Here is a 24,602-nt window from a genome sequence, read left to right as displayed (position 1 = left end):
AGGCGTGTCCTCCCAGGACTCCCACTACTCAGGCTTCCCACAGACGTGGATGAACCACGCTCACTGCCCTTCACCACTGTCCTGAGTAACTCCATCAACAATATTTAATCACAACGTTTACCTGTGTTTATAACCTGAGACACTGTCTTTCATATTTACCCTTCTCAGAGCTCTTTGTTTTATTTTTAAAATGTAACTATATGTCAAGGAAGGAAAGATGCTAGATTACGGAATGGGTAGGAAATAAATTGCACCCTTTGTTTAGTATTTTTAAACAACATATTTTATGCCCTTAAGGCATTCAACTTTATCAAGGAAACCTGGAAACGCCCTGCACGGACCCTGACAGAAAACCCACGGCTTCTGCCTGCACGGCAGGGACTCCCCAGAAATCCTGCTACAGCCCCCGGCCAGCGGTGCTGCGGACAGAAGCCGGTGACCAGCAGACAGTGGCGCTAAACGGGAATCCTGGCCGCCACCCGGTAAACTGGAAGAACCGCTAGAACCACCAAATGCACCGCCTCTTTGAGAAGAAGGAAAATCCTTAATGATGTGGTTTGTCCCAAAGCAACAGACTCTCCGTCTAGTACCTGAGTACGTTCGGGAGTCTCAGAAGCCCCGGAAGACCACGAAGACAGCACCACTGCGCCAAGGTCTAGGCCAAAGCCATACAGGGACTCCTTCCACCATCAAATTAAATTCAACAAGACCAGTTCCCATAAACTAGAATCTCAACTCATAAAAAATCTGTCCCAAACGAGTCCCAGACCCACTAGCGCCCCTGCTCCAGCAGCCGGGACCTGCGGCCAAAACACCAGCAGGTCGTCCCCGGAGACCAAGCAGCATCCGTCAGGGACACAGTCCAGGACTAGAGCTCCCCTCTGCGGCCCTACACATTAGTCCATTCCCAACCTTTCTAACTAAGAGACAAACCTCCTATGATCTAGAACATTCTTTCAGCTGGAGCGATCTCTAGAAGACTCAGGCCAGGGCTCAGGGCCCTGCAGAGTGAAGGTCTCCAACACCCCTCTGACACCAGCCCTGCAGGGGCCCGACAGGTGGGGTTCTCAGTCAGACGCTGGCTTCGGGGTCCCTGGGCAGAAGCCAAGAGGCCCTGACCTCCAGGTGCTGAGCCAGCCGGACGCAGGCCCAGTGGCGCCTGCGCTGTTTCACCCCCTACACCCATGCAGAGACGTCACTGCTCCCAGGAAGGACGTCCCCCTGCTGGGAGTCCCCCCTCCCTTTTTCAAAGCCACAAGCTGAGATCAGACACCCCACTCTCGGAGAGTGCTTCCGCGGGGGGGAAGCACCTTAGAACAACAAAGGTTCGCACATTAACGGCACCTCACACAGCAGGTAGCCCGTGGATCTCAGCCATGCTCTGACTCCTGGGCCCGTATCTGCAGGACCCCAGGCCACGTGCCCCAATGGGTGTCACTGCAGAGCCTTCCACAGGCCTCTGGTCAGAGAGCTGCTAGAATCAGATGATGATGTGCTGTCACCATCCAACTCCACACCTCCTTATTAAGCAGAAGTTCAACCATGGGACCCAAATTAAAGCAAATCTGTGCGATTATCAGATAAATGTTATTGTACTGGACTACATACTTCTCGGGAACAGATGGAAGTCATGCCGTGTGCACGAAAAGTCAGTCCTCTGCAAACACTTACTTGTGGGGGATGTGGGTGGTCTCCTGGAGGGCTGCCGCTCTGCCTCGGGGCCGTGCACGAGCCCCGTGGTGGTATCCAGGTGTTCCTCGGGGCTCAGCGAGTACTGGAACTGGACGGTCCCCGACTCCACCTGCTTCACCTACGGTAGACACAGTGAGAGTGATGGCAGCCTCCCCCCTTATCAGTGCTCCCAAGTTACAGCCAGAAGCAGGTCCCCTGGCCCAAATTTGACGTAAACCCAGGGACAGCTGAAGCCCCATGTTCTTAGATTATGACCAAGTCACTTCCTGAGCAGTCAGCCGTGGCATTAACACCCCAGAAGACCACGTTAGCACGGAAGGCTCTTACACAAGCAGAAATCACATTTCTCCGGTTCTGCACGTGTTTTTAAACAAATCTATGAAAAACTGACTTTTAAATTTGGGCATATCACTCTGTTTAACACATGTAACCACAACCACGGTCAGGGCGCAGAGCAGCGCGTCCCCCAAACCCTGCCCCGTGCTGCTCCTGCCTGGCCCCGCCGTCACGGAGCTCATCTCCATCACAGCAGCCTGGTCTGTCCAGGACGTCATACACGTGGAACCACGCGACAGATCACTTTTGAGCCTGGCCTCCACACTTCACACAGTGCCGATGGGACTCATCCAAGCAGCGGGACGTTATCTGTCATTGGTTCCTTTTCCTGCTGAGCGACACTCTCTGGAACGACAGGCATGCTTTATTCATGCGTTCGCCCGTTCAAGTACCTTCAGGTTCTTTTCAATGTGGACGGTTACAAACCCTGGGGTACATGATTCCGTGTGAACCAAAGTCTTAATGTCTCTAAGACCAGGACTGCTGGGTACAGGTGTGCGTAGAGTTCATTCTGCAGAACACCATGGTTTACTTCTAGACTCTCCGTTCTGCTCCCCTGACCTTCGTGCCAAGCCCTCACCAAAAGCTCTTCACAGGGGCTGGGGAAGCTTTACTCTAAGGGTCAGACTGGGGGCGCGATTCCTCCTGCTTCACTGCCCGGACCCTTCTGATTCCTGTGCTTTCTGTATAGATTTTAGGATCAGTCTGTCTACATCCAGACCCCAAAAAAAATGTCCTGCTGGGATTTCGATTAAAATTATATTATCTGTAGATGAATTTGGGGAGAATTTATATCTTTATCATGTTGGATCTTTTCATCCATGAAGATGTTGTGTCTCTCCATTTACGATCTCACCCAAGACAAGAGGAAGCACAAGAACAGTGGCGTGCGGCGACAGGAACGGGCTACAGTTCCCAGCAGGCAGATCCTGGAAACATCGTGTGATTAGATTTCTCTCTTCGGGGGAAGAGCTTTATAAGTAATACTGTTTGGGTTTTTTTTTTAATTTTGCTTGTCAACTTTTCATTGCTAGTATACAAAAATGAATGATTTTTCTATCTTGATCTCCTGTTGTCTCCCACAACCTCAGTGAAGTCACTAATTCACTCTAGCAGGTTTTTCTGTAGATCCCTTGGGGTTTTCCACACAGACAATCACGCTATCGGCAAACAAGTACAGCTCTATTTCTCCCTTTCCAATCTGTATGTTTTTCGTTTTGTCTTCCTGCCTTAATGCCCTGGCTAGGACTTCGGGTGCGATGCTGAGCGAGATTCTGAATGCTGAGCAAACGGCCCTCGCTTGTCCCTGACCTTAAAGGGATGACACCCCACCTCTCACTGCCCAGCAGGGTGCTCACTGACAGGTTTGTGTGGGTGTCCCCCAGGCAGGACGGGCTTCTCTACTACTCCTAGTTTGCTCACAGCTTTCATCAAAAATCAAAGTCGAATTTTCTTCAAATGCCTTGTGTGTCAATTGTTAGGATTATGCAGTTTACTTTCTTTAGGATATTACGATGGTGAATTATATTTATTAATTTTTAAAACAAAACCAGCCTTACATTTCTGGGACAAACCCCCACCAGGTCATGGTGTTGTCTTCTTTCCACATTTCTGGATTCGATCTGCGAGGGTTTTGCTGATGATTCTCCATCTGTGTCCCTGAGGGACATGTGTCAATGGCATCCGTACGCTGTCTCTGGTCCTGTTATCAAGACGGCACGGTAGCACGGCCCCGTTACGTGAGTCGGGAATTGCTGGCATCCTTCTATTTCCTGGGAGAGTCCGTGTAAAACTGCTCCTTTCTCTTCAAGTCGTTCAGTAGAATTTACAGTGACTAGGCCTGGATATCGCTTTCTCCAAAGTGTTTTAAATACAAATTCGGCTTCTGTAATAGTCCAAGGACTACTCAGATTGTCTACTTCATCTCAGGTGAGTTCTGATCATTTCTGGCTTAAGACAAATCGATCCACTTCATCGAAATCGCCAAATGAGCAGGCCCAGAGTTGCTCACCGTGCTCCCCTGCTGTCCTTTGATGCCTGTGGGGCCAGCAGAGATGGTCCTGCTTCTACTCCCAAAACCAGCAATTTGGGTCCTCCCAAATTGGTTTTTCTCAATTTTTGTTCTCTGTGGTCTCCATACTGTCTGTTTTCGAGTTCATTTGTTTCTGCTTTTCATCCTTATTCCCAACTTTCTTCCGCTGGCTTTCGGGTTATTTTGTTCTTCTTTCTCTTGCTCCTACTGGTGGAAGAGAAGATTACTGAATGGAGACCATTCTTCTGTTCTAATACAAGCAGTTAATGCTATCAATTTCCCTGGAAGCACACGACAGCTGCATTCTCCACCTTTTGATGTATTTTCCTTTTCGTTCAGTCCAAAACCTCCTCTATCTCTTCCTGAGGCTTCTTCTTTGAGTTAGGGATTATTTAGAAATGTATCATTTGCTTTCCAAGTGCCTGTACTTTTTACTCTTATCTTTGTTATTGACTTCTGGTTTAATTCTATTGTGATCTCGGAACATACCCTGAATAATACAATTCCTTAGAAATTATGAAAGTTTTATGGCCCAGGATGTGGTCTGTGTGTTCCCTGGTCGCCGGACAAGAATGTGTGCTCTGCTGCCATCAGGCGTGGAGCTCTACAGACGTCATGTCAATCCAGACAGTTCACGACGTCATCTGGTTCTTCCGTGTGTTCGGTGATTCTCTCTGTGTTCCCTGGTTTGCTCAGAGGGCGTCAGAGTCTCCAACCATGACCAGGAACTTGTCTGTTTGCCCTTTCACTTCTACGACTCATTTCTGCTTTATGTGTTTTGAAGCTCTGTGTTAGACGCACACACATTTAGGACTGCCATTTCTTCTTGGTGAATTGCCTCTTTTATCATCTGTAATATCCTTAATTCCTGGAAATTTCCTTCACTCCAAAGTCCACTCTGTCTGGTGTTGATACAACCACTTTCTTTTGATTAGTGTTTGCATGGAATGTTTTGGTGTCTGTTGAGTGTCTTTTCTCTGAAAGCTGAGATTTTCCTGGTTCTTTGCATGTCAATTAAATTTAGATTTCATCACGGATATTTTAAATATTATGTCAGGAGACTCTGAGTCTCATTGAAAGCCTGTGGAGTACGTTGATATTTTTGTTTCATCAGGAATCAGCCCAGTGGGTCCAGGCCACAGTTTCCAACCGGTCTTCTACAGGTTGTCAAACCCACGCAGTGCTATCCAGATCCCTCCTGCATGTGATCCACCCTGGGCAACTCTGGGACAGGGCTGGCGGTCTATCCACAGTCAGTTCTCGGGGTCTCTGGTATAGCAGTTCAGGGTCAGACTCAGACACGTGCAGTCTCGGGGTGAACCCAGCATTTCTTACACAGCGGCATGGGGTTGCTTCCCAAGCCCCTCCCTCTCCATGGCCTCCCCAGACCTGTCCAGTTCCCTGGGGCTTTACAGTCCTCTAGCCAGACCCCACTGCGCTGCACACTTCTGGCAACCGTCCCTGAATCCAAGGCCGCGCAGTGGAACAGAGTGGTTTCTTTAAAGAGCGTGGGAGCGTATCAGAGAGCCAAAGTTCTCACCTATCGTTACTGGAAGTCAATACATAATGTCTAAAATTGAGAAACCAAGAAACAGCAGTAGAAGCATAATGTCTGGAAACAAAGAAACACCGTCAGTCACAGCTGAGAGCTGAAAGTGGCTGCTCTGGAGATGTAAATGTTTTTTAAAAGACAATTACTTGGTCAAAGGAAAACATAAGAGTTGTTTAAGAAAGAAAACACAACCATACCACACGCCTTACCTACACAGGAAATAGCATCGAAATAATCATAACACCAGCCCCCACATCCACTTAGCCAAAACTTATGGGATTATCTCTAATATTTGTATTTCCCTCTGATTAGTATCTACCACTTCCCCTCAAGGGTAAGTTCACAGGATTGGGGCTACTGTTCCTGGGTACACAGAGGTGCTCGGTAAACGTTCACTGAAGGGATGAGTGAGACAGAATGAGCCAGTGCAGGGGCACAGCTGGGCTCCACGCCTTCTGCCTGGACAGAGGCCGGCCTTGCCGGAGGAGACAAACGTAGGAAGAAGCAGAGGAGGCAGCAGAATTGTACTCGTGACCAGGTTTGGTTCATTATTTTAGTTAGTTGTACATGTTTAGCCTAGTGGTCTCAGCCAGGGGCAATTCTGCCCTCGGGAGACGTTTGGCGATTGTCTGCCGACAGCTCAGGGTGTCACAGGTACGGACCCGCGACGGGCCTCTAGCTGGGGATGAACGTCCCCTGGTGCGCAGGGCAATCCCCACAGCAAAGAATTGTGTGGCCCAGACTGTGAGCAGCACTGCAGTTGAGAAACCCCAACTACAAGTGACACCCTTGTTAAAAATGGCAGTATTCGGTACATTCCTGTCCTCAAGATCGTCAAGCTCTCCACATCCTCCAATACGGTTTACGCACTCAGAAAGTGAAGGGAATATCGTGGCATGCCGAGGCTAAAATTAAATAAAATAAATATTTATTTAAACACATACATATGTGCATACCAAGACGGGGAGAGAGAGGCAACGGCTTCAGGAACTCTAATGGCGGTTTTATAATAAGGGCCCAGACTAGTCCATGGGGGAGCGCGGCAAACAGGTCCCATAATGAGACCTTCCCATAAGGAGAAAAGCTGCACAATCAGCCGCTCCTCATCCGGTCCCCAGAGCATTGCCCACATCATAAACAGCAACACCAAAAATAACGTTTGTCGTTAGAGTCAGCACACGGACGACTCACTGAGGGCTAGGGACGGTCCCTGCACCTAAGAAAAATGAGACCGTCGAGCAGTTAGAGGCCCTCACCGCACTGCTGAGACAGGCCGGGTAGTTCAGGAGTGCGGGCAAGTCCAAGCACTCCTGTGCCACACAGGGCAGCTCCGGGTGACATGGTGTGACACAGGGTGACACTGGAAGACATGGGACGACACAGGGTGACACTGCGTCAGGGTGGGCTTCCGTCGCCAGCAGTGCTTTCCCACAACACCTGTGGCTCCCGGGGTCCCTGCTACCCATCCTGCAAGGCTGTCAGCGCGGGCAGGGAGGCCAAGGGAGGAGACCCGTCCCACACCCTGGCCCCGCCCCCTTTACCTGTCTTCTCCGCCAGGGTTCAGAGAGAACTTTATTCCAAACATGGATTTTCAGCTGTGGCTTGCGCTCCGTGCAAAGCTGGAAGGAGCTAGGGGCCAGCAGGCATGAGAAACCAGGCATGGAGACAAGCCCAGCTGGACACCCAGTGCCCGGCGCCAACCACAGCCTCTGCCTCTCAGAAGGCTCACCCCCCACGTGTACACGCACAGCATAGAAGAGCACCCTATTTGCACAGTGCATACAAATGAAAGTCACAGGCCCTTGGGCCATCTTGCAAGACTGATGTGTGAACGGGGATGTCCTAAGCCCTAAAATAAAACCCGCCTTGGTTCACAGGTGACTGGGACTCAGCAATCATGCTCGTCCCTTAAGGGCACATTCATGACAGGAAAAAATTCTGCTCATGGGGTGCCTGGGTGGCTCAGCAGGTTAATGCCTCTGCCTTCGGCTTAGATCATGATCCCAGGGTCCTGGGATCAAGCCCTGCATCGGGCTCTCTGCTCAGCAGGGAACCTGCTTCCTCCTCTCCCTCTGCCTGCTGCTCTGCCTACTTATGTTATCTCTCTATCAAATAAAAAAATAAAAAGAAAGAAAGAAAAATCTGCTCATGACACAACCTCTGGTTTTGAAAACGTATGAACTTGCCAGAAGCTCAGGGGCAAAGTCTCACACTTAAGGAGCATCTGAACCACTTACCTCTTCGGAGCTCCTGCTGGCCGGGGGCACTTTATAGACCAGACGGTGCGAGGGGTTGGGCCGGATCCCACCCTGCAGAGGTAAGGTCACCTTCCCGGAGCCGGCTTCCAGCACGGGGTTCCAAACAGCCCAGCGAATTGTGTGCATACACGCCACGCCGGACGGAGAGGGGACGGCGGCCGCCTACGAGGGAAACGGTGTCGGTGCCTGACTTACACCAGACCCGCCTTGCAGATGTCAGGAGGGAGCAGTGCAGCCAGGCAGGGTCACGAAGAAGGAACCGGGGCAGGAGGGCACGACACAGAAGCTCGGAGGGCACGGGAGCAGCCGCCCACCTTGAGACCCCCCTGCCCTCCCAAGCTCTCCTCTAGGGATCTCCCCTCCGGCTCAAGGCAGCAGCAGCCTCTCTTCTAAAGACGACACCGCCCTGCTGACCCTGCCTGTTCCCCTGGGGCTCTTGGTGTGGCTCTGCAAGCACGCTGCCCCTCGCCCGCACCCGCTCAGCTCACGGCTATTAGGAAAACACTGGGAATGACACTTGGTGTCAGAGACGGCGCAGGGTGCCGCGGACACTCCGTCTGCGACCATCCACGCGCATTTTCTCCAGCTACGTTTCTGCTCATAACAAACGGTACATGTCACGTATGTGACTCTGTGTGGGCCTGGGAAACCGGCCAGGCCCGATTTTCTGTGCCTTCCTTCCCCCGCCTTCTCTTTCACTGGGCAAGTGAAGCCAGTGAAGGCACCAAGGAAAAGCCGGGATTGAGGACAGGCCGTTTTCTCAAACACCGTTTCAGGCTTGGCTCAGCGTGCTCTAATGGCACCACCTTCATGCGCTCACTCCAAATTAAGAATAAAGCCACACTCCAGGCCTGGAACGCCTGCTCAGCTGGGCAGTGAGACTAGCGGCGGGGGTAGGCGCCGTCAGACACCCCAGCTCTGGCTGAGCCCCCAACAGGCAGAGGCCGCAGGCTCCACGGGAGGCAGTTTGTCAGGGCTCTGGGAAGGCCCGCTCTGGGCTAGAGGCCACGGGGCACTCAGCAGGCAGGGAGGACTGGGAGCCCAGGAAGGCACTTTCCAGCCCCAGGGCACAGCGCCCCAACCAGAGTCACTGAAACTGTCCAGCCCGGGGCAGGAGCCACCCCCGCCTCTGCCTGCTGCCTGGTGCGGGTGGTAAGGCAGGAGGACAAAAACCTGAAGGCGGTAGGTGGTCCCTGAAGCACAGGCACAGCGCTTCTAACGCCCTCCTCATGGGCAGCAGCGAGTGGTCTACTCCCCTCCGCAATGGGGACAGCAAAGGAATGGGGTGACCCCGTGTGGTCTCAACCACCGGCCTCATCCGCTGAGCCAGGCAGCCCTCCCCATTCGGGCCATGGGCAAGGGGAGCCTACAAGGAGGGGCATTACGCTCCTGGAAGGAAGGGAGGCCTGTGCGCCATCCGTGGCGATAAAAGACATCGTCCCCAAGGAGAGGAAAGCTGAGGGGACCCCACGGACACAGGCCTTGTTGGAAGCCACAGGAGAACGCCAGGCTCTGGCGGAGAAGCTGGGGCTCCCAACAGACCCCGCCTGCTTGTCACAGCCAGGACATGACGGCATTCGGGTTCGCGGGACATCGTCACACACGCACACGGAGGGACTCTGGCTGGAGCCCAGCGCACACGACTCCACAGTCAGCTGGGCCCACCGCAGCTGAGGGGATGTGTGGGCAGCACCCAACATGGAAAAGGAAGCACACTCGTCTCACCCCGGTCGGGCTGTCCAAAATATTCCTCTGCCCAGCGGTCTCCCGTCCTACCACGTCCTCGGTCATATGGGATGAGAGTCCAGAGTCAGCGTCTGGCCCCAAATCAATGTCTCTTCCTGAGGCCCCATCATAAGCGGACCAACCTCACTTCTGTGGGGCCTGTTCTGACCCCGACTTCCGATCACGGGCTAGGCTGCCGCCCCCTCTGCCCCGGCCACCCTGCCAGCTCAGTGAGAACATCCTGGAGGTACGAAGAACTGGCAAAGTAAGACACCTACGCGTGTGACCCTGCCCAGCACGTCCGAAACGCGTCAGGTGCGCAGACCACCCTGCCGCTCCCCGCCTGCTAGCTGACGGCGGTGACGTCAAACGGTCAGAGGACAACAGGGGGACTGTAAGTCCACTGCTCTTTAAAAACAACATCTCTGGGGGCACCTGGGCGGCTCAGTCTGTTAAACACCTGCCTTCAGCTCTCGTGCTCTTTCTCTCAAATAAACAAAATATTTTTTAAAATCACTATAATTGTATTAGCAAAACTGGCCACGAAAAAACACTCTGCAGATTCCAACATTGCTAGACTACGTTTGTAAACAGCCATCTCCTTATAAGACCCAGGTTAGGGGCGCCTGGGCGGCTCAGTGGGTTAAAGCCTCTGCCTTCGGCTCGGGTCATGATCCCGGGGTCCTGGGATCGAGCCCCACATCGGGCTCTCTGCTCGGCAGGGAGCCTGCCTCCCGCCACCCGCCTGCCTCTCTGCCTGCTTCTGATCTCTGTCAAATAAATAAATAAAATATTAAAAAAAAAAAAAAAAGACCCAGGTTATTACAGGATCAAAAGTAAAATATGTATCCAAGTTGTCATGCTATTTGTGCCAGTCCTTCTAGTTTAATCTTTCAAATGAGGTGATTCTGATACGCAGTCTTCCAATTTCACAGTTCCTTTGGTTTCCTAGTTCTCGATCGATAACAGCCCTCCCCGTGCGGAGTACCTGTCGGTTACACACATATCCGCCTCCCCTCACCCGCGTCTCTAACAGCTCCAACAAGAAGAAATGATCCGCGAGCCGCTGATCATTCCTTTGCAAGGATTTCTGCAACAATTAGGGCTCGGTGGCAATACCAGGCCGGGCTGACACCTGCAGGCGAGAGCCTGCCCAGCCCTGCGCCCCGGATCCCCCCAGCCTGGTTCCCAGCTCTGAGGAGGTCAGGTGCATCCAAGCACCTATTTGACTGGTCAGCGTGACAAGGCTCCTCCTGCGGTGAAGTCTAGTGGTTGAGATAAAGTCAGTTACTTCGTAACACCTTCTCCTGCCCAACTGGGTTTGCGTTCACGAGAAAAAAGGGGGGGTGGGGGGGAGAGAAAACCATTGAACGGTTCCCCATTTAGACTTTTAATGAGAACAGCAAACAAGAGGCCGAAGGAGCACACTGGAGCGTAAGCCGGGTTTGGGGAACAGAAGGGCCACACCAACATGCCCCAGGCAGAGCCCAACAGACAGCCCTGATGGGAACGCCATAACCCGGCTCCCTGTGGGGGCTCCCCGCAGCTTCAGAAAGGCAGGTCCCCAGCCCAAGCCCTGAATGCTGTGACTGTGACGTGATTTGGAAAAAGGGTCCATGCAGATGTAATTAAGTCTTACGAGATTAGGAGATCTAGATTATCCGGGTGAGCCCCAAATCCAATGACCAGTGTCCTGACAAAGCAGGACAGAAAGCGAGTGGAGAGCGAGAGACAGAGGGAGGCCACGTGCAGGCAGAAGCTGCAGGGACATGGCTGTGAGCCCAGGGGGACCGCGGCTGCCGAAACCTGTGAGAGGCACCAGCGATCCTCCCCTGAAGCCTCCGGACGGAAGCCAGCCCCGGGCTGGGTGCAGGCGCGTCCAAGAACGCCCACCACCAACGCGAGCGGCGGGGCCAAGGCCCGTCCTGCAGAGGGGCAGGCATCTGCCCACATGACTGATGGGCACCTGAGAGCAGCCAGAGCTCGACGACCAGCAAGGAACAAGGCCGGCTCCAGGTTACTCGTGTCCCAGCGGTCTCCGTAAAGAATACTGGGTCCTTGGCCACTGCGGCGCACTGCACGAGGCCCAAGAGCCTGCAAGGTGAAGGGTCAGGAGAGAGACAGGCACCCAGGGCCGGGTGATGCCACCGCACAAAGCAAAGACTCACGGGACAGGCATCATCAGCCTGAAGTCGTCCTTCCAGAAACCGGTCAGTTAGATGCCAAAGCCGTTTGTAAATCAGACGGACAGTGCACGTGGCAGCGTCTGCAGGCCAATTTCCTTCCTACACACTCACGGTGCAAAAGGAAACCCAACGACACTTAATTACTCACTTAATCTGCGTGTATGACAGTACGTGCCATGTAAAGGCACAGCAATCATCTGACAGACGGTACAGTCGTTTCATTCTACCGAGTGGCGTACTTGCAAACACACGCACGAGCAGTGACGAACGGGTGTGTGGTCTGAAGAAAGCACCGTAACGTGGGACAACGCTTCATCCTGGCTAAAAAGGTCATAGCACTTTGGTCCTCAGCAACAAAGGTGGTCACTTGACAATGAATTAAAGAAGCGAAGGCGAAATGGTCCTGAGCTTGGAGCTGTGCCTGGAGAGGGGGACAGGCGTGTGGCCTCCGGGCCTCTGGAGATGGACTGCAGAGCCCAGTGGCCTTTGCACGTGCACCTGCTTCCTCAGGAAAACCTGCCCCTTGCCTTGTTCCGCTTCTCCCCTCCTCCGCCTGGGTCCGACAGTGTCCTTGATGGCAGGGCTCAGGCTCGGCGGCCTGGTGTCCTTCCTGCGGGCACGGCCCTCCAATCCTCAGGGCTGGTCCCCCACAGGTCAACAAGGGCCTGCACAGGTCTGGAGTGGCCGCTACTGCAGAGAAGGGCCGTGCGGGGCCAGTGCTGGTCCTTCCGTGAGGGGGGCCCAGGGGCCCTGGGGGAAGGCAGCCCTCTTCAGGAATCAGCACTCCAGGAAAGGCTGTCTGCAGCCACGACCCACCCAATCCCATCCCCCCATCACCCCCATCGCCCCACCCCCATCCCAGCCCTGGAGGCATCGCCTTGGGAGGGGGAGAGGAGAGGGACGGGAAGGAGGCATGCAGTGGTGGAGAGCACTAGCCAGCTGCGAGACCCGGAAGAAAAGCGGAAGGCGGGACTGGACAGCGGAGCCTCTGCCCCGGGGAAGACAGGGTTTACGCTGGGGATGTGGGAAAGGGGCACAGATCCCTCCGATTATTTCCTACGGCGTGACTCACGTGTGAGTCAGTCATCACCTCAAAATACAGTTTAATTTTAAAAGCAGCGTGTGGTGTATGATAAGAGCTATGGGAGGCGCTGGTAAAAAATGCTAACCGTCCACAAAAAACAGTCAGACTGAAGTGAGCAGAAGTGAGGGAAGAAAGTCCCGGTGACACCAGCAGCGCAGAAGTCAAGCACCAAGGAGTAAACACGATCGGCTGTTCAAGCATTTGAGATCCACATTTAAACCTCAAAAATCACTCCTGAAAACACAAGAACAGGTCAGCAAAAATGGAAAGACTTCCCTCATTCTTGGTCAGGACACAGTAACACAATCATGACATCAACACTCCCCACGTTCACTTCCACGTGTGACACAATCCCAGCAGAAACACCCGCGAGCTCGCCCCTGAGCGTGCGGAGACACACACGCAGGGAGAGCGGGACGGGGGCAGGAGCAGCGGCGGGGTGGCAGCCGCTCTCCCAGGGGACCCACACCCATGGCCCGGGCACAGGGACAGGCAGAGCGGCGCACACTGACGCAGACACAAGCTCGAGCAGAGACCCAGGACGCCAGGAACAGGCACCGAAACCAGCGGCATGCGGGGCCTTTTTAGCAGGCGGCCTGGGCAACAGGACAGCACAGGGTGAGTGTAGAGGAGGAAGCACGATGAGCCCGCACGGGAGGAAGGACAGGCTCTCTAACGACGACTCAAAGCCACGTTCAGCGCGAGTCAGCACGGGTCGATCTGACTGCAGCGAAAGAGGTTCTTTGTGGCCAAGAGGCCATGGGCTGAAGGTCTGCATCCCCAAGACCCACAGGTCAAAGCCCCAAGTCCCTGTGGGATGGCACCTAGAGGAGGGGCCTTCGGGAGGTGACTAGTCCTCTGAAGGCAGGGCGGGGGGGAACAGTGTCCTTGCAAGAAGAGGAAGAGAGGAGACCTCCCACCGCTACACACACACGCGCGCGCACACACACACACACCAGGGCACACATGCATACACACATGCACGCACGCGCACGCGCACACACACACCAGGGCAACGGCTGCAAGGTCTGGCCTCACCAGGAACGAAACCTGCTACCCCGTGACCTTGGACTTCAGGCCCAGCGCCAGGAGGGCTACGTGTCTGAGTTCACAGGCATTTCGTCACAGCTGCCAGAGCAGAGGAGGATGTGGCCAGAAACAGGCGTGTGGGTGAAAAGGCGGACGGCCAAGTGGGAGGGAGAAGGCCTCTGCACATGCCCCGAGAGCGCGATGCCCTCCCTCACCAAGCACAGCACATGAGGAGGACCTGCAAGTGCACGCCAGGAAGGCGGGCAAAGGCAGGGACCAGACGACCCACAAACCGCCACATGGTCGGCTCCTCTCTCGGTCACTCACCGCAATGCCGCTTCACCCCCCACCCCGAGCAGCAGACCCCAGAGCCTGACAACACCACGGCCGGCAAGGGCCACCCCCAGCCCTCAGTCGAGCAAGCCCTCCTGGGCACGCGGCACAAGGCCGGCAAGTGCACAGACGGCAGTCCCTGCACCGCGTCCAACGGCGAGGCCCTGCCAATGGCCGAGCTCTGCAAACGCAGGAAATCCATGAACTGTGCAGCATGATGGAGTAAAGGCAGCCGGAGAAAGGCGAAGCGATCTGTGGCCAGCCTGCTGTGACGGAGGGGACACACGCGGAGTCAGCCCCCCGCACGCTGAACGGGAGCCAAGAACACACACGTGTGTCCCCTTGCGCCCACCCACTGCAGCAGCCCTGGAGCAACGGCCCTGGTCCCCGCCTGGGCTGGGGCAACAGCAGGGGCACCCCGCTGGGGCAAGGCTGAGGGGCTCCAAGACTCTTCCAGAGCCCTGAACGCGGGCTGGGAGACCCGCCTCTCTCAGCAGTGACGGTGGAGTGACCCTGCACAGGGGCTGACGTGCAGGTAAGGAGGGAGGGCCACATGCCGAAGGAGGCTGGAGAGCCCTGCCAGATGGCCGGCAATCGGCAAGAACTCCAGGCCTAAGCCAGGTCTGTGCACACAGAGTGTGTACACATGTGTGCTCACATGCGCGCATATGTGTGCCTGTGTGTCTCCACAGATGAGTTTCCCAGCTCTGCCCACCGAAACCAGATCTGGGGAACGAAGACACACCTAGCACCCAGATCCAGACATGGACGCATCCCCTTTAAAGGAACCAGGGCTGGACTGCCCGGGTGACTCAGGCAGTTAAGAAACCTGCTCTTGATTTTGACTCAGGGCACGATCTCGGGGTCCCGGGACCTGGCCCACATCAGGCTCCGTGCTCAGAAGAGAGTCAGCCGGAGACTCTCTCCCTCTGCCCCTCCTCCCACCTCTCTCTCTCAAATAAATACATACATCTTTTTTGTAAATTAAAAAATCAAAATAAATGAATAAAAAGAACCAGGGCTCATCAGAAACAAGGAAAATCTGAGAAACTGTCACAGTCCGGAGGCGCATAAGACCCGATGACTACCTGACGTGTGGCATCCCAAGTGGGGTCCTGGAACAGAGAAGGACTTTAGGGAAGGAAATTCAACTAAACCACGGACTTAGGTTGGTAACCATTTATTAATACTGCTTCATCAGTTGTGACAGATGTACCGCAGTAATGAGGCTAACAGCAGCAGAACTGGGGACGGGTGCGTGGGATCTCGTATCATCTACACAGTTTTTCCGTAAATCTGAAACTTTTCTCAAAGAAAAAGTTTATTGAGTACAAGGCAGAGGTGGGAAACCATAGCTCCTCCCAGGACGACTGATGTCGGGGCTGGAGCGGGGAGGATGCCAGCTGAGCCCAGGGCATCTTGCACCGCCAGAATGTAGAAAACTGCTCCGAGAACAGAACGTGACAGAGGACATCACAAGGACACAGCCTGGAAGGACCGTGGACAGCTCTGGGGCAATCTGAGCACTAAAATAATCAGGGAGAGTAGTTTGTTTTTCTTTTTTTGTTGTTTTTTTAAAGGTGTCCTTGAGTCCATCCCAACGTGGAGCTGGAATCCTCACTCTGAGAAAGGCAACAACGGAGGCCAACCAGGGACGGTTAGGGGAGGGCCTTACAGGGTCTCCCCAGACTGCCTACTAGCCGCAAGGGCAAAACCAGTAACCGTCCAGTGGCGACATCACACAACACCTGACCAAACTAAGCAGGCCAACTGGACAGCACACCCCTCTGACGGGGGACCCTGAGGGACACACCCACCCCACTGCTGTGTCCCAGCTGGGACGCAGACGCTGACTCCATCAGGAGGAACCGTCACCAAATCCAACAGGAGGAGCACACGCTTTCAAATGTTTCTACCAATCTATACAGAACTTACCAAAAACCAAAAAAAACAGTCCAGTCAAGAAATGGGCAGAGAACATGAACAGACATTTCTGCAAAGAAGACATCCAGATGGCCAACAGACACATGAGAAAGTGCTCCACATCACGCGGCATCAAGGAAATACAAATCAAAACCACAATGAGACAAATGTAGTGATCCAAAGGGACACGTGCACCCGAATGCTCATAGCAGCAATGTCCACAACAGCCAAACTATGGAAAGAGCCTAGATGTCCATCCACAGATGAACGGATGAAGAAGAGGCGGTCTATACATATACGCAGGGGAAAGTCAGCCGTCAGAAAGGATGGATACCCACCATTTGCATTGACGTGGATGGAACTAGAGGGTATTACGCTGAGTGAAATAAGTCAGTCAGAAAAAGACAATTATCATATGATCTCACTCATATGTGGAATTTAAGAAACAAGACAGAGGATCACAAGGGAAGGGAGGGAAAAATAAAATAAGACAAAATCAGAGACGGAGACAAACCCTAAGAGACTCTTAACCATAGGAAACAAACTGAGGGCTGCTGGAGGGGAGGGGTAACTGGGTGACAGCATGGAGGAAGGCACGTGCTGTGATGAGCACTGGGTGTTATAGGCAACTGATGAAACTACCTCTGAAACTAAAAAAAAAAAATTTTTTTAATTTCTAAAAGGAAGGAAACTATTCCTATTAAAAAAAATAATAAAATCAGGAAAGCCAAAGAAAGGCTGTGGAGCTGCTCCAGACCAGAGGCGGCCCCAGAGGCAGGAACTCTACCACCTCGGGCCCTGCCCTGGAAAGCAAGGCCATCAGGGACACGCGGGGTCACCAGCAGGCTGGGACTACAGTGGAGATTACAGCCCCACTCGCTGCTGAGCCCGGCAGGCTGTGGTCTGCACCCATGGAAGGGCACTGCGCCTTCGGAAATGCACATTGAAGCGTCTGGGGTCAGGGGCCATGATGTCCGCAATCACTCCCAGAGAGTTCACAAAAAATACACACGTGGACCTGCGTGTGCATACGGAGAACACAGAAAAGCAGACGTGAACCAGCAAGTCGAGACAAATCGATGTGGCGGGTATGAACCCGTGCGTCTGGCGAGGCGTAGACCAGTAGTCCCCGTATTTCTGTAACTTGTCTGTAAGTCTGAAATCATGTCCAAACAAAACATTTTTAAAGAAATTATACAAAGTCCTACTATGCCTTTTTTTTTTTTTTCAAGAAAAACGTTAAGAATATGGAAAGGCAAGTGAGAGGCTGCGGAAAAAGTATTCGCGATCTATGTATCTGATACAAGGTTTATAGCAAAAATATATGAAAGGAACTCCCATCTACCCAGTAACAAAAAGACACACAAACCAAAACAATGGCCTGGATGCGTCCTGAAGGACGAGTAGGGATGGCTGACAAGCACAGAACACGTACTCATGCCTGGTCATCAGGGAAAGGCAAATTAAAACCATGTTCACACCCAGGAGAAAGGCTGAAGCTAAAAAGACAGACGAAACCAGAAGCTGGTGAGGGCGTGGAGCAGCCGTCCTTCACAGACAGCCGCGGCGCAAACACTTAGGAGAAACAGGCTGTGCTTGGAAAGGCAGCGCGGATCTACCGGACCCGGAGTGCGGTCCCACAGCCCTCGGCAACAAGTGAAAATGTGTGTCCACAAAGACTTGCCCCAGACCGCGTAGACGCTTTATTAATTAGCCGGAGAAGCTCACCCCCAGTAACATGAAAGAAGAAATTTGCAAACCACATTATCTGATCAAAGAGTCACAGCCAGAACACGGAGAGAAGTCCTGAACCCTGCAACAAACAACAAACCACCCGACCCAAACCAGGCAAAGGACTCGGACAGACACTCCCCCGACGAAGATACAGGCCAGCAAGCTGGCGATGAGATGCTCGGCGGAACTGACCGCCACGGAGACGAATCCAAACCACAGCGCGACACCACCTCACCCCCTTCACACGCCAAACAGCGAGGGCGGGCGAGGCTGCGGAGGAAGCAGGACCCTCGCGCCGTCGGTGGGAACGTAAACGGACGTGGCCGCTGCGTAAACCGGTGTGGGGCTCCTCAAAACACGAAAAACACAACGACCACACAAGCCAACAATTCTGCTTCCGCTGCCCAGGAGGGCCGAGTGGAGGGTCTCGAAGGGATAGCGTGTGCGCGTGTCCGTGTTAGCGTTATCCGCAGCGTTTGGAATGGGGAAGCTGCCCAGGCCCAGCCACCCATGGCCGGATGCGCAGAACTCCGACGCGCGAGACAGCCGTCTGCAGCCGTGAGAAGGAAGGAAGTTCTCCAACACGGCACACGGTGGAAGGGCCCTGAGCACGTAAGTCCGAGTGTAAGAAACCAGCCACGAAAGGACAAATACTGTACGATTTCACAGGACGTGCCTTCTGGGGATGGACGAGGTGACGGCCCCACAGCACACGTGAACGCGCTTGATGCCACAGAACTGTGTGCTCGAGAAGAGTTAAGATGGAAAAGCTTGTGATACGTGCATTGTTTCCACGAGAAAGAAAAGACATCAGGGAAAAAAAAGTGAGAAAGCCACTGCACTATACCCTTTAAAACTGTTTTAGGCTGTGTGAGTTTCTTAGTAAAATAAAATATTTTTGAAAAAGACAAACCAAAAAAACAATTTTCAAAAAGTGAGTTGATATCATTCCGAAAGCCATAAGCACTTTGGGCTCCAACATTCAGGACAAAGCAGAAGACTCGGCCGCAGACCCCTCTCCGTCAGCGTCCACCCATGTGGGTGGGGGCACTCAGCCCCGCTGACTCCAGGAGATGAGGGCAGAGCCTGGGCTGAGCGGGTGGAAAGGCGGCCACGCTGTCTGGAGGGCAGCGTGCTCCAGGGGACAAGCCAGGTTATCCTGAAAGAATTCCAGAAAACCCTCAAGACTTTTATATTTCCAAGTTCTAAATGTTGAAATGTACATCATTTTCAGAATAAATCAAGGCATAATATTCATGTGCCAAATACAGAACATCAAAATACTCAGCTCTGAGGACCAGGCACCTGGCAAACACTCCGATCTTTGTTATATGGGCTTGTTTTGTCAGAGAACATTAGGACATACATAAATAATAAATTAGCTAACATTTACCTTCTGGAGAGCTGGAAGTTATTTTGCTATGTGACGCCACGAAAAGGACGGTTTTAGCCCCCGGCAGGCCCCCGGGGATCTGCACTTATTCTCACCTGAAGATGCACCGAAGACTCTGGGTCTGGTTGTTTCCACAGTGCCTTCATTCTGCCGTTCTCTCACGATCGAGGGCGTCTGCTTTGTCAACGTCCCCGTCAGCCAGCACTGAGGGAGCCCACACCTCTCTGCAAACAGGCCGCCTGATACGGGCACGCTGCCCCACGTACCCTACCTCCCAGAGGGGAAAAGTGCTTCCTCTGGCTCTTGGCAGCTCGGCCAGAGACAAATTACAAAGGGCTTTAGCTGTTCTGGCCGACTAAAAGGTGTGCAGACTTCACAACAGGTTACCAACGAGGAGCGTGTCTTCTCGGTCCTTCTGGTCTGTGTTTCATGACTACCAAAATACTCAGGACCCAGAAACTGCTCTCGGACTCAGGTGACTGGGTAGGAACTAGAAACCCTCTCAGCCCGACGGTTTCTCCCCATCTGCCACTTGCAGGGGCGAGACTCAAAGGGGCCTCAGGAGACAGAAGCCTCTGGCTCCTGGTCTGACACGCCGGTGACACAGGCCCGTTCTGTTACTTCAAGCGTCAGCCATAAAAGGACACGAGACCTAAGGAACACATCTTGAGAACAGGTCTCGGCAACAGAAGTGGCATCCGTGAGGGAGAACGCGATGGCTCCCCTTGTGCGGAAGACCTGGCTCAGAAATCATTTTCCAAAGAAAAGCACATTTATGTTTCGGCTCTTCTACTTCTGATTCTGTAAAGTACTTGAGAAATGGTGCGCAGGCCGACTGGACACTGGGTGGCAGCGGACAATCTGCCTCAGTTTTCTGCTGTGACAGGGCACTGCGGCAGCAGCCCCATCGTCTGGGGACACGTGTGGACCGCTCACGGAGGCAGCGACGGGCTGTCAAGGACCGAGTGACAGGGGCCAAGGGACAGGGGGCGGGAGGAGCGGAGGCAGGCACCCTGCCAGGTCCAGGTTTCTCTCTCCCTTCATATTTGCAATTTTCCAAAATAAAAAAGTTAAAAGAAGAAAAGATCATACGTGCCACAACGTTCACAGTCATCACAGCAGGCAATGACTGGAATTTGCCTCAAAATAAATCAAAACAGGTTGTAGGAGATGGTGTGGACAAAACAGGATTGTGCACACGGCTGGCTGAGCTAGCTGGTTCATTTTCCTATGCAGTCTGCCTCAGTTTACCTGTGAAATGTCCACCGGGGGAAGCTCTCTCACAGGGACAGGAAGGGAGAAAGAGACTCGCAGGTGGGAGGCCAGTGAACACGTGCTCCGTGACCGCCCGCAGAGGAACCCGGGCCGTGCTGGCTGCAGCTGTCCCCCGCACCCCAGGCCACACCCCCGACTCACGGATACTCCTGGGGAAGGACGAGGGCCAGGAGCGCCCCTGCGCCCTCCCCTCCAACGTGGACACCCGTCCGACTCAGGCCTGCCCCTGGGGTGCGCGGCCCCCTGCTTCTCCACGCACACAGCAGGCTTCCGTGCGGACCACCCCCTCGCGGCTGCACCTAAGAAAGAGCAGCCGATGGCCACACCACGGCATCCAACATCCTGCGTCAGGAGAGACCTCCGCGCCACAAAGAACCAATGAGCCATTACACGCCGCCCTCCAGAAGCTCCATAAAGCGGCAACACGTGGCAAAGCCACCTGCGCTGGGTAAGCGTCTCCAGGAAGGGTCAACAAATAACCACGGAGCGTCACGTGACACATCAGTTTCCACGTACAGACCCGTAACTGCGGGCAAACTGTAATCCAGCATTCGGAGGGAACGCTCTCTGCACATTTGCAAGACGCGGGGGCGCCAGGCCCACGGGCAGCTGGGCCGACTCCTCCCTGTCTCCTTTCCCAGGCAGCCCTGGGTGCCGGCCCCGGAGTCCCTCCCTCCTGGTATTGTCCCCCTCAAGCCCGGGGCGCCCACCCCATGCTGCCACGCGCGCTCACGCCGCTGCATTCCGGCTGCCTTGTCTGGTAGTAAATAAAGAAGAGCGGAGCTGCGAACGACAGCTTGACTGCAACGATGGTGACCACCTGTTCGGCCACAATCAGGATGCCTGCCTCTGGATCTGCTCACCTGCTCGGGACTCCGGATCCTGCCGCCCTGAGCTGTGCACGGCAAAGGGCAGATGAGAACACAAAACAGCACCGCCGCTCAGCACCGCCCTCCCCCTCCTAAGGCTTGCCCCAAGACCGTCCTCAGCCCTGGCCCTCCAGCCGCAGTGCCACGACGCTGGCCAGCTGGTCCTCAGGGCAGGCGCCTTGTCATCCTTTTACTTCAAATCGACATGTTAAATTGACATCTGCTTTTGCAAACAGAAGACCGAATCTTAAGTACAGCCTGATTTGAGGTTTCCAAAGCGGCCCCATCAGTGATGTGAATGTCGCCTCTGTGCTACATGCTGAGCCCCAAGTAACATGGGGCGGAGGGACTCCAACCCCCGCGCCATCCAAGGCCTGCAGGAACTTTCGACTCCTCCAAAAACGTAACTCCTAACAGCTACAGTCTGACCAGAAGCCTGGCCAGTAGCAGGAACAGCCGACGAACACGTTTCAAAAGTAATAAGTGTTATATGCTGTGTTCTTATAATAAAACCAACCAGAAGAAAGAAAATGCCATTAAGGAAAATCGTAAGGAAAAAACACACTTACATACTGTATTTACCAAAAAAACCTTTTTTGGTTGTAAATGGCCCCGCACAGTTCAAACCTGTGTCACTCAAGGGTCTTCTGTCGTCTTCCAAGTGAACTGCACAGACTCTTAGTTATGACACAGACACAAGGTCACAGTAAGAAAATATGTATCACTTGTGCAGATTCGAGCTTTACTAAGGATCATGTGAAAACTGCATTAAAGTAGACTCATTCTTTAAACACTTTACCGATGCAATATTTGTGAATCAAGGCTCTCACGCGTGCCTACCGAGCTACTGATCACCGCCGGCCAGCAGAACAGTCTATGACCATAAAGACAGGAAATGACTGTGACAAAGCTCTGCGACTAGCAAGAAGCCGTTTCCGTGATCCCAGGCCGCACGTGCTGTCCACACAGCTGATGGTAATTGCACTAAGTTATTTAACAGAAACGACGTTAGTGGCGACTTCGTTTCTCCTCAGGGCACAGAGCCCAGGGCCCTTCTCACCTTGCCGTCCACTCCAGAAGGGCTGTTAAACACGTACTCCAGCTGAAAGACGATGGCAAACGCAGGGTGACGGACCATCTCAGGGAGTCGGAGGCGGCTTCTCAAAACCAGAGCCTGGTTTCCGGAGCTGCATCAAGAACACGGAGCAGCGGCAGGTCAGGCAGGGCTCCTACTGCCTTCTACCCGCCGCGGGATGCTGTCTGTGCCCCCAATGATGCCGCTGAGCTCTGCTGTGTGTTCAGCCCCCAAGGTAGCTTCCAAACCAGAGCCTCTCTAGGTGCCTCAATCACTTGCTCCAAATTGCCAGAGCTTAGGCCAGGAGGACAGCCAATATGGCCAGGTCTCCAGGGAGGCTCGTCCTCCGGGACCAGTCTCTGCCGGCTTCACATGGGGCACCCCTCGGAGCGCTCTCTGATTCTGACTTGGGAACACAGGACTGAACAGAACGACAGAATTTCCTGCCTGCTGGTTCCCCGCCATCTGTGACCCTGCTCGCAGGCCCGGTGGGAGAAAGCATGCCAGGGTCTCCTCAGACCTCAAGCAGCCACAGCGGGAGGCACCTGTCATGCTAACTCCAAAGTGTCACAGCACACATCAGGACTTTTCCAATGGGACATCACTGAGGTCTGCTCCTAACGCGCAGAAGTCAGCAAGAGGAAACAGAGACACCAGGACAGAAGCCCCGGCGGACGAGTGCACACTTTCCATGCAAAAACAGCTCCACCTCACTTTGACCCCCAGCTACATGCACCCTCGTACCTCCCTGCTCCACGGAGCTACTCCTCACACCCTGGCGAGCATACCTGGCCTTGGAGGAGGAGCCTACTTTCCTGCTGAAACTGGCAGAGCGCGTCAAGGCCACGTCCAGCTCGGGCACCAGCACCACCACCTGCGGCCTCTGCACGAAGCCCAGACCGTTGTGCACGCCCACGCACAGGCGGCGCTCCAAGATCTCCAGCGCGCTGCCGTCCAGCGGAATGCCCCCCTAGGAAAGCAAAGGGCACGCAGGGTCAGCCCCTGGGCCAAAGGGCAGAAGCTCCCAGGGGAGAGGCAAGCAGAGAGAAGAAACTGTAACGGCCGCCCCAGGCATTTCCGGATCAGAGGGTGCCCAGCGAAAATGAGTCCAAGCGAATGACAGGCAACTCCAAGAACCGCTGGCCTTCGGGCATTTTCTAGGCTGCTGTGGGTTTCCTCACCGCACGGCCTTCTCTGGGCTTTCCACCCCAACACGCCCTCCCCCGGGTGTGGGGCAGTCCTCAAACTCGGGCTCAGGTTGCCACGGCTGAGCACAATTCCCAAGATGCAGCAAACGTGAGCCTCAGTGCAGCAGCCCACGGCCCCTGAGGCGCCTCTGCCCGGCCCCAGACTCAGTCTCCGGAGGCTCGGGGCCAAAGGGGCAGCAGGAAGAGGGAGCGTATGGACGCGGTAAGTCATAAACCGATAAACACAGAATCTGTCCCAAAGTGATCGCTGGATATTAAAGTGTTTCATCTTGAGAAAAAAAAATGTACAGGTGCTTTAACAAATGAGCAAGGACAGTCCTCCAGGCGACTACTGTGTATTGAATTATGTGATCGTGGCGAAACGATTCCTGAATCTTCAAGTTTTCTTCATTGCTCATTAATCAAGCTGAGCAGACCAAAAGCCAGCCTATTCGTCTCGGGATAATGAAAATGGAGCGACAGAGGCAGGACAGTAGCTACCAGCTGGATGGGAACTAAATACAAAGTAGTAAAAATACACAGTAAAGCGACTTTAATGGGAAAACGTAAAATCCAACAACGCTAACCATAAAGCACCTCCTCCTCACGCAGTCCGCACCGAGCAGGAAGAGCAGGGCGGGAGCCACAGCGGGACAGCGCTCCGCCAGCCCCTGCACTGTGCTCCTGTTTCGCACGAGACCTTGTACGGCTACCTTGTCAGGAATGCGCAGAGAGCAAAACCAGTCCGTCCCTTCGAGGAGTGCATGTGTGCACGTGTGTGCCTATGAGCGTGCGTGCACGTATGTGCGTGGATGTGTGCACGTGTGTACCTGTGAGCGTGCGTGCACGTGTGTGCGTGCGTGTGTGTCCGTGTGTACCTGTGAGCGTGCGTGCACGTGTGTGCGTGCGTGTGTGTCCG

At 54.0% G+C, this 24,602-nt stretch overlaps 1 protein-coding gene across 6 annotated transcripts in view; it reads right to left on the bottom strand.

Moving 5' to 3' along the window:
* LOC111154679 (nephrocystin 4) overlaps positions 1–24,602 on the bottom strand; it is a 108,780-nt gene that overhangs the window by 50,380 nt on the left and 33,798 nt on the right. For all 6 annotated transcript variants that reach the window (XM_022514493.1, XM_022514494.1, XM_022514496.1 and 3 more), the window contains exons 9-12: positions 23,285–23,466; positions 22,482–22,608; positions 7,850–8,032; positions 1,672–1,810 (exon numbers count right to left, since the gene is read on the bottom strand). In XM_022514493.1, the coding sequence (XP_022370201.1) occupies positions 1,672–1,810; positions 7,850–8,032; positions 22,482–22,608; positions 23,285–23,466 (631 nt within the window). The remainder of the gene's footprint in view (positions 1–1,671; positions 1,811–7,849; positions 8,033–22,481; positions 22,609–23,284; positions 23,467–24,602) is intronic.

The sequence above is a fragment of the Enhydra lutris genome, unplaced genomic scaffold, assembly GCF_002288905.1.
Source record: "Enhydra lutris kenyoni isolate GAN:26980312 unplaced genomic scaffold, ASM228890v2 scaffoldscaffold38, whole genome shotgun sequence".
NCBI lineage: Eukaryota > Metazoa > Chordata > Mammalia > Carnivora > Mustelidae > Enhydra > Enhydra lutris.
Note: the sequence above shows the minus strand (reverse complement) of the source record. Positions and strands in the feature narration are given on the sequence as shown.